The following is a 10,376-nucleotide window of genomic DNA, read 5'->3' as shown; positions in this document are numbered from 1 at the left end:
GCTCTGTTAAAAAAAAATATATATCCATTTTATAGAGTATATTGTATTATATATAGCTATAATTTATATTAGTTTAACATTCTATCACTTTATTAAATATATGAATGACACGTAATTAATAATGTTATGCAGATGATTGGGATACATGTTTTTTCTGTCTTGTTTTCCCGAAAGAAGGAGGAAAAAAGGAGAAAATGATGGCTTCAGAATGTTCCGAGTCTGAACTGTTTGCGAATGCATATTTCCACTAAGGTTTATCACAGCTTCATTTGTATGGGGAAAAAAATTAGATGGACTTTTGTTGAAACACTACCCATGTATTTAGCTTGTATTCAAGAAATATCAAGTTTATTCCTCACGTATTTTTGTCTCTGCCTTCTGCGAGTTTTTTTTCTCTTCGTTTGCGCGGGAGAAACAGCAAAGTGAGCGAGCGCGCGTGCGCTTTGTAAAGCACGACCGTTAGTCTGGAGAGCTACACCTGAGCCTGAGGGGACCGACTGGTAATTTGGTAAAAGGTAAGAATTGCAATAAAAATCTGATTGTATATTCTTAAAATAGCTGTCCACCTAACCTTAAGTACAAAAAATAGTGTTTTAAGAGAACCTTACACGTTTTTAAATCATGCCGACCGTTAACAAATTAGGCCTATAGTATAGTTTCGCCGAGCGTCGGTCGCCTGACTTGTCCAGGGCCAGAATAGCTTGTTATGTAATACTTTATTATATTGCGAATGCGGGCGTATTGTTGAGATAAATATTACGTCGTACGAGTCGTGGTTTAGTCAAATATTTAAAGCGAATCTCTGAAAATATATGAGAACGATTTTGAGATTATGATGTCTGGTGAAATGTCACACGTTTTTTGATATATTTAAATGAATTTGAAGACCACGTTCTTGGCCTATACCACCAGCAAGCGGTTTATATTTTTTTATATGTAGGTAATGATACGGGTAAACAGCTCATTTAATTGCGCGCGCCCGTTTTCACATCTCTGCCATTATTGAGCACGAGACCTATGAGCTTCCCTTGAGTACAGTTAGATACATGATGATGACCCCCGTCCATCTAGATTACTTGCTTCACTCAATCAATACTGACATAAGTTAATGTAACTACGATGCAAATTATTAGTAATAGTTAAATTATTGTTGTTCATGTTATTTATGACTAATTGCTGCTCTTTCTCTCGTTTCTTTGAGGGTGTGATTGTGCAGGACAAGGATGTGACTTTTGCAACTGCAATATTGTTGTTTGGTCTCATTTATGCTCTCAACCTAAAGTTCCCCACAAAGTTGTTACACTTTTGAGGTTTCAAGCTGCATAGAAGAGTCTGAGAGGACAAAGTTGTAATTAAGTAAAATTATTAGTGCTGTTATGTTCTGCTTGTTTATAGAGACATGCGGTTTATGTTATGCAGAAATGTGATGTGTAACTTGTGTTGCTTATGGTATTGTTAAAATGTTTGTTTATAACCTTCATAATGGAATAGTTAATATGTCAAGCTGTAAAATGGTTGTGTATGTATACATCAGCACATTTTTTACATATTTTCACATACAAGTTGCTTTTAAGTCATACTGTTGTCAATTGGCCTGTTAAAGAGATGTCATTTAAACTAAGTTTTGATAAGCATGATCCTTTAAGAGCTAATCTCTGTATTTCACATTGCAATGCATTTGAGTATTGTTCATATAGCTGTTAAAGAACATCTGGATCACTTAAAGCCTTTAAATCAAAGCTGTTTGTTTTACTGAAAATAAAATGGAACATTAACAAAAAACTATTAAACCTGAACAAAGATAAAGATGTGGTTAGACTGCATAAAAATAACATGATTCAAACATGTATCTGAATATAAAAGAATAACATGATTGAATTATTTTAGAATAACTTAGAGCATGTACACTTTATTAAAATACATCCGATTAACAAAATTATGATGTTGAAACCATCTTAATGTGTGGGATACTGTGAACCCAAACTAATTATGGGGAATCAATGTCCATAATTTGAGTGAATCCAACAAATTCTTCTTTTGGTGTAAGTCTCATGAATCACAATGTGTGTCAAGTAGAAGGTAAGGTATACTTTCAGTTCTTGAATACACAAAAGCAAGAATATGAATGTTTTGGGGTACAGAAAACTGAAATGGGTGTCAGTCTTATGGAACTACTATGGAAGTTAAATTCAATTTAAGCACAATTAAACACTGGTTTTCAGTGGGTATAGTGTTATTCTACACAACTCATAAAGACAAACCTAAGAGATATAGCAAAGTTTAACAGACATACTATGTGGCTGCTTGTAAACCAGCGGACACATCAAGGCAGGATCCAAGGCACCACCACAGTGCTGTACAACAAAACAGCTTTATTTACAAACACAGGTCAAAATCAAGACAAGAGAACCCCACCCAAACACTCCTCTCTTGAAGCCTTCAGGGCAGCTGCTTTAAAGTCTTTCATCATTTCATTCCATTTGCAGCAGCTGGCCTTCATTATTCTAAGGACTGAGAGGGGCAGGTACTGGGAAAGGCTGTCTATCACAGTAACCACACCCTCTGCTCAGCTACCACTGTCCACCAGCTCGCGTAGAATTCATACCGTATGATTGGGTTAGAGGGAGAATTATGTGGCATGTTAAAAGGTAATTTTACCTCACCTCTCAAGATTTATGACAATGACAAAAAGATTCAAGTATAGAGGATACAGTACTTAAACGTTCAAACAAATGGCTACAGTCAACTTCATAATCCATGCACATCCTTAAGAAGCTGTTCTTGGGAATGAATCTCACATACAGTTGTTATGTAAGAACATGTTCTAGCAAAAAAAATTAATTTCAGCTTATCTAAGCTGAGTTTTGGTGTGGTAATTAAAGAAAAAGTAATTTATTCATATTTTGACTTTCCTAAAAATGTAATGCAAAATATTCAGGTGTTAATTTAACAGCATTTTAAGTTTAGCAGACATACGCTAAGAGCTACTCAATGATGCTGATTATCATTAATATGGCTTAATGACATATTGATTTGCTTAGTGGGGGTCAACACTTTTGAACAGAATACATTTTAAACCTTAAAGGCTTGCATATTGATTAGAAATATGAATACATTTATAAAATTGTTTTAGCTAAACTTGGAATAAATGTAACTGCCGACATTAATGGCTACAGAGTTAGTCGGAAAAGGCACTGTACCAGCAATCATGTTTTGTTGCATCTGCTCTACACAAAGCATTATGAAGTCAATGGACATTGGACCATCACACATAAGTTGAAAGAGTTCCCCCTCGAAAAGTTTTACAGGTTTTGAATAGCCGCAGCTCTGAGGATATGGCTTCGTGCTGTCCAAGCCTGTGAAGTGAGTGCGACATTGTGTAGAACGATGGTTTCCACAGCTTTTCAATCTACCTTGACATAGCCATTGGCTCTTCTTCCTTCTGGTGCATTTGGGGCCCTGCTCACAGCAGCTGGGTCTGTTACTTTGTCGAACCGCAGCCGCAGCGTGTTGCAGATGATCAGCCGCTCCACAATGAAGGAAGCGCAGAACCAGGGCAAGGCATACTCAGCTGTGATGAGGCCCATGAAGTTGTAACGGAATTGGGAATAGTCCCAGGGACAGGCGTTAAACTGGCGCAGCAACAGCCCAGTGCCAAACTCCCACAGGTAGGTCCAGAGTGTGTAGATCAGGCAGCGCAGCAGCATGGGGCAGCACCCACTCAACCGTAGGTACATACGCTCAATGACCAGGATGCTTGTGCCGTAGATTAACAGCGCCCACACGCTGGTCACACCGGGGAACTTCCAGTTGCAGTGAATTACAAACTCCCAAGCTGCAGTAAACATCACCTCGCAGAAGTAGCCATGGATGGCGTACAGGTACCAGCGCGACAGCGCTGCCAGGGGTTCTGGGACTATCCTCCTGGCAGCCATGCTGACTGCCACGTCCAGCCAGACACTTAAGATGATCAATCTGGTGTGTAGATAAGAAAGAAAATTAAGAACTTGAGACAGAAGATGCTAGAAAGAGATACAGGTTGACATTAGACATCTCTGGTAGAAGCAATACAGATCCTAGTCCAACAGAGCTACAGTCATGTCAGTCCAGCTGTCCAACAGATTCAAGACCAAAGCAGATTCAAAATCCATCAAGAGGCCTGGAGAGAGATTGTTTCACGCTAGAATTATATTCACATATTTCATATATAATCCTTTAACATTTCACAATTCTGGTATTAAATTTTCTAATAACAGATTTATACAAAGCAGGAAATTAGCATGTCCAGTACAGTCAGCATGCTTTACACCTAATATTAATATCTAATTCTGGCCATATTAGGAACCGCAGACGAACAGGCTTTAGCACTTGTGTCCTCAGGTTAAACCAAGTAAGATGGCTACAAATGGCCCAAGATGATTATTGACAGTATAGATGGAATCCCAGCAATAAGGTTATTTTTTTTATATGAATTTAAACATTTAGAAACTTAGAAATCTGAAACAAGATTTATATGTGGAATTTCCTCTGGGACTTACTCACACACACACTTACTAGATGAATGAAACAAAAGATGTGTACTGTTAAATAGCTTTCAGGTAAAGCTTGTGTCATTGTTCTACATATCATATAGACCCACATTTGGTACAATATTTCACAGCAAGTACTAAGGAACACTATAAAATCTTGCTGAGACATGGAATCAGAAAAATATTAACCATTATAACAAATTGATTCTTTTTTTTTGAGATGATGATTTTACAACATTAGGACAGCAGCACGGGGGCACGTGGGTTGGCCCTTGTCCTGCTTTCCAGTGGGTCTGGGGTTCGAGTCCCGCTTGGGGTGCCTTGCGATGGACTGGCGTCCCATCCTGGGTGTGTCCCCTCCCCCTTCAGCCTTGCGCCCTGTGTTGCCGGTTCGGGCTCCGGCTCCCCGCGACCCCTTATGGGTCAAGCGGTTCAGATGATGTGAAATGTGAACAGCAGCACAGAGTGAAGCATTGGAACAAAACAGAAGAGGCCTGTGAGTGGCTGTCATTAGAACCAGGCTGGAGCCACCTGTCACCTGCAGCAAGCCAGCAGAACACAAATAACTGTGGACAGTTGTTCAGTGAAAGCCTTAAAGATCAGCATTGGGATGTGCTGGTGGGTTAAGAGTGTGGATGTTGTCTAACGAGAAGGTCAGGCCAACAGAGATCCATACACTTTGAGTGTGACCTGACTACCCTTTTGTGTGGGAACAGGTGAGCTGTTGGGGGGGGATGAGCTGCCTCTTCTGAACCGCGGAAGTTGGGTGGGAGCGCACATCCTTGACCTCGGAATGCCAACAACTTCTTGATCCACCTCCCCTTCTCCGCGACCTTTCCACCCGAGACGGGTGCAGGTGGAACTTCTTAACACGGAAAGTGAAGATGTGTGGGACACGACGCACGTGACCATCATCAACTGGTGGTGGTGGAGAAGCTGTGGACACTGCGAGAACTCAAACAATATTATATTGAATATAGTCAAGTTGTTCGCTGGCCGGGTTCGACCCTCATCTTGCGAATGTTTGAATTACGAATTTGAAGATGACAACATTTTTTCCCGTGTAAATTTTTTATTGTATTTTCTTCACTTATCTTCTACTTTGGAAAGGGAAGTGAAACGCTACAAAAAAGAGCTCTCTACCTTGAGTCGAAGATGAAAAGGGCAGTTTGTGGTGGAGAGAAAACTGTGTCGTTAGTAGCGTCTCACTCGGTAGCGCTGCAGGAGAACGTCGCACAGCCGCATTGTGCAGGGGACTCGCGTTGGGTGCCGCTTAACAGCAACGAAGACAGCTGGGGGTGGAGCGAGCGAGCGAACGCGCGCGGCACTTCCGGGTTCCGCAGACATGCGCAATGTAACGGAAGAGCGTTGAACGGTGCAGCTTTAAAGAAGTCCTCGCGGAATGTTTCTGCGGAGTGCGCGGCTTAATGTCAATGTGTGGATTTCGCTTAAACCGGCTTGTACAGTCGTCGTCCCCCCCCCCCCCCCCCCCTTATTTCCGTGATTTACTTCAATTTAAAAAATGGGAGCGATTCCCGCAGTTACTGAGAACTACTCTTCTACGATTCCATTTGCTAAAGATACTGTGGTAAAGTGACTGGAAACTGATTAGCCAGAAAAGTCCACTGTACTTCAGCTGACAGCGAGGAGGCGCTAAAGGGACTTGTTTGGTTTTAAGGGAAGTTCAAGGTTATTGTCATAGGTACAAGTACCATGAAATTCTTTTTGAGTGCTTCTCTACAGACATGATGAACAAAAAAAAAACTGGATAATACTGGAGAAAACGATAAATAATGCCAACAATAAATAACAGTAAATAACAACAGACTGCCAGAGTACTTAAAACTGATTGGAGGGATAGCGACACAAACAAAACAATACACACAAAAAGTACCAAGTCTGCGAAGATCAGCAATCAACACGTCTCCACGCACCGGCACCGTATTCTCATAAGTTTAAACATGATATGCGGAAAAATACAAAAGTAAAGACAAGGCAGGACATGTAAAGCTGTATTTTCCTTCACGAATGTTGTCAAGTAAAAGTTAAAAGCGCTGTACTGGCTGTCAAAAAATGATTATCAGAAATTACTGTGAAAAGTACAGTTTCTGGAAAAATGTACTTACCTACGGAGTTAAGACGGTCACTGTACACCTCTGAACGCTGTGTTACAAAGAATTGACGGTCACCACCTTGGGATGAAGCTTTTCTGCAGCCTGGAAATGCAATGACAAACAAAACATCTTGTTTCACTGAATTGTTAACTACCCCAGTACAGTTCCATCCATCCATTTTCAATAACTGATTATCCTGCCCAGGGTCGTAGAGGTCAGGAGCCTATCCTAGAATCACTGGGCTCAAGGTTGAGCGGGTACACCCTGGACGGGATGCCAGTCCACTGCAGGGTAGCCACACACACTATTCACACACTAAGGGCAATTTAGAGTCACCAGTTCACCTGAACTGCATGTCTTTGCACTGTGGGAGTGCAAACCAGTCATCCAGAAGAAACTCACATAGGCACAAGAAGAACGTACAAACTCTACAGAGGAAGATCTAGATTGAAACCAATGCCTGAACAGCGCTACCCACCGCGCCACTTCGCCACCCCTCCAGTAAAGTTGCAAGGGATTTTTTTTTTCTTTTGTGAAACTAAAGACGGATCTCAGAACATGCAGTTGAAGGCTTCTGACGGTATGTATCTGAAGTCAGGTCACGTCTGCACAGGTCAAAGGCAAATGAGCTAGAGACTATACTGTAGCTTGTGGTGAGTGTACTGTGTTCTCTGCACTAATAATTACCCAATTTTTACAGAAGAGTTACTGATGAAAAATGACTTATTTGAAATCATTTGGACAGTGAAGAAAGACAATATCAGATTATATCCATCCATCCATCCATCCATCCATCTTCCTCCGCTTTTATCCGGGGCCGGGTCGCGGGGGCAGCAGTCCGAGCAGAGTCCTCCAGACTTCCCTCTCCCCGCACACCTCCTCCAGTTCCTCTGGGGGAACCCCAAGGCGTTCCCAGGCCAGCCGGGAGACATAGTCTCTCCAACGTGTCCTGGGTCTGCCCCGAGGCCTCCTCCCAGTGGGACAAGCCCGGAACACCTCCCCAGGGAGGCGTCCAGGAGGCATCCGGAACAGATGCCCGAGCCACCTCAACTGGCTCCTCTCGATGCGGAGGAGCAGCGGCTCTACTCCGAGCTCCTCCCGGGTGACTGAGCTCCTCACCCTATCCCTAAGGGTGCGCCCAGCCACTCTGCTTATATCAGATCTTATATCAGATCACAGAAATGTATATTATAAACAGCAATGGCAATTATCAGAGCTAATGTGCACAAGACCAAAGGATAAGTTATGATGCTTAAGTTTCAAAGCCAAGTTGATTTAGCGCTATTCCCCTTTTTGTAAGTCTTACATAAATGACTTTAATTCCACCTGTAAGAGCATTCAGATCCTCTGTCTCATGTTGTCAACATGTCCTTCCAGTTAGAATATGAGAAATTTTTTCACTGATTCTTGCCTGAAAGTCTGTACTATGTGTGTACTACATAAACAGGAGCCAGGGAGTGCGGTGGGGCAGCAGGTTTGACCAGGTCCTGCTCTCCAGTGGGTCTGGGGTTTGAGTCCCACTTGGGGTGACGAACTGGCATCCCGTCCTGGATGTGTCCCCTCCCCCTCCAGCCTTGCGCCCTGTGTTACTGAGTTAGGCTCCGGTTCTCTGCGACCCCGCCTGGGACAAGCGGTTTCAGACTGTGTGTGTGTGTGTACATAAACAGCTCAACTGTACACCAGGCAGCAGGGCTACTGTTGCAGATTCATTAAACATATCCTGAGCAATAACAAGTCATCATCACAATCCTTCTGAAAGCAGCCTGGCACCATAACGTAACATTCTTTAATTTTCTCAGCTGTAACAAGCCCAGCGGCCATAGACACGCAGGAAAACAAAGGAGCTCGGCAGAAATTGTTAAACAAACTCAGTGACAGCTGCAAAGAACAGTCACTGACTGTACTGATTACTGAGAACAGCAGCGGAGAAAACGCACAACCTCAAGCTCTTTCAACACCGGGCTGTGCAAACTTTACATTCACTGAGTCACATGGGCAAAGTTAAAGACTATATTTAATGTTACCAATGTTAAATCCACTGACCTGTGTAATGGATGCTTGTCCTATACCGAATTCCATATTCATCAACCCAAATTGGTAGAGTTAAAAAAAATAAATAAATAATGCACTTATGAGACTCTAGAAAAGGTCTGTCAGTGTCACCAAAGAAGGAAACAGTTGAGATATTACCTGTGACTGAATAATCCAGTTTTTCTTGCCTTGTTTATTTGCACCCAAGCAGATCTCGCTCTCCGGTGTCCGTTTTCAGTCACTGTACCCCTGGTACTCCGTCCTCATTCACACAGATCTGTGTACTTTGTGGAGGGAGCACAGGACAAAAATCAAAACAAACCGCGGGAGAAAGTGGAAGGAAATCGACGGAGCCTTAACCACCAGCGAAGGAAAGGGGACAGCAAACATGACAGTCATGTAAACAACAGCTGGAAGCTCAGTCAATTCCACAGCACTCAGTAACTCTCCACCACCGGCGATGCTGGTCTTCCAGCAGCTGGTCTTGAACTCCCTTCATGTCCTCACCGCTCCCATGTTGATCATTCCTATCAGTTTGAAACTTGTTCTGCAGGATCTCTATCGCAAACAAGTCTCATGGCAAAAACCGCTGACGCCACAGCAGGGAACACGGACATGAACTGCAGCTGTGCTGGTTTCAGTGTCATTACCTCATCACCGGTGTTTACTTGTAGTTTGAGTCTTTGAATCTCAGGACACCAAAACCAAAAAGGGGGAAGTGAGGGGTTTGCGGATGTTTCCTTGCTCTGTTTCATTAATATCCCGTTTACTTTGGCTTACTTCCTACTTACTGGCTGTGGCCTCTCATTAACTCCTTCTTGTTTGTGCTCTGTCCTGTTTGGCTGATATCTCTTGTGCTCTGTACCTTCTCAAGAGCAATAATTCAATTCAATTCAATTTATTTTTATGGTGCGCTCCTACACAGTGACACAGTATAACTATGTAACTAAATAACCACAATATCTCATAAAAAGCTCGGAAAAGCCATTTTTGATTGCTGGTTGAGCAGTGTGTTGACAGTCTAGCTACTTAGTACAGGAGCTTCATACAGATTCATCACACATACACACTTTCTGAACTGCCCGTTCCATACGGGGTCGCGGTGAACTGGAGCCTAACCCGGCAACCCAGGGCGTAAGGCTGGAGGGGGAGGGGACACACCCAGGACGGGACGCCAGTCTGTCGCAAGGCACCCCAAGCGGGACTCGAACCCCAGACCCACTGGAGAGCAGGACCTAGCCCAACCCACTGCGCCGCCACACCCCCTACCAGATTCATCACACAGACTTTATTCTAAGCAGCCTGTTGCTTTGGTCAAAGCATCTAGATTTGTGCTGCCTGTTTAGTACACGGGTCCCAAACTGGCACCCGAGTGCTACAAAGATAAGCTGGAAAAAAAAGCTTCCCTTCTAAAGAGTCCCCTTCTAAGTCTACTGCTGCACAAAGCATGTGCTATTTTTAAAAAACCTCTGCAATCTCAGGTCAATGGCAGGAAGTTGTACACAAAAAGACTGAAATTGTGCCATTGTCACTAATAGGTTCTGGGCTCAAATGTGACTCCAGCTCTGTTTGTGCAGCACTTACCTGTTCTTTCCGTGTTCTTGTGTAATTCTGCATACTGTGGCTTCCTCTTACAATCAAAAATGTACTCTTCAGGAGCATAGGAGATGCTAGTACAAGACAGGAGGTCCTGGTGATGGAC

General features: G+C 43.0%; 1 protein-coding gene across 2 annotated transcripts; it reads right to left on the bottom strand.

Moving 5' to 3' along the window:
- Positions 1 to 2,357: 2,357 nt before the first annotated feature.
- On the bottom strand, positions 2,358 to 9,730 carry LOC108924060 (transmembrane protein 229B-like). Of its 2 annotated transcripts, XM_018735180.2 has the most exons (3): positions 8,834 to 9,730; positions 6,656 to 6,745; positions 2,358 to 3,975 (listed from the first exon to the last, which is right to left on the bottom strand). In XM_018735180.2, exon 3 carries the CDS (start codon positions 3,933 to 3,935, stop codon positions 3,405 to 3,407), a length of 531 nt encoding a protein of 176 aa, XP_018590696.2. In that variant the 5' UTR covers positions 3,936 to 3,975; positions 6,656 to 6,745; positions 8,834 to 9,730; the 3' UTR covers positions 2,358 to 3,404. The 2 variants fall into 2 exon arrangements, with proteins under 2 accessions (XP_018590696.2, XP_018590697.2); XM_018735181.2 differs by lacking the exons at positions 6,656 to 6,745; positions 8,834 to 9,730 and adding an exon at positions 5,673 to 5,996.
- Positions 9,731 to 10,376: the final 646 nt, after the last annotated feature.

This window comes from Scleropages formosus, chromosome 1, assembly GCF_900964775.1.
Source record: "Scleropages formosus chromosome 1, fSclFor1.1, whole genome shotgun sequence".
Lineage (NCBI taxonomy): Eukaryota > Metazoa > Chordata > Actinopteri > Osteoglossiformes > Osteoglossidae > Scleropages > Scleropages formosus.
This window is presented reverse-complemented; position numbering and strand designations above follow the sequence as displayed.

Bases quoted from the DNA above. Each gene is read 5' to 3' on its own strand.
- LOC108924060 (XM_018735180.2), bottom strand. From the start codon at position 3,935: ATGGCTGCCAGGAGGATAGTCCCAGAACCCCTGGCAGCGCTGTCGCGC.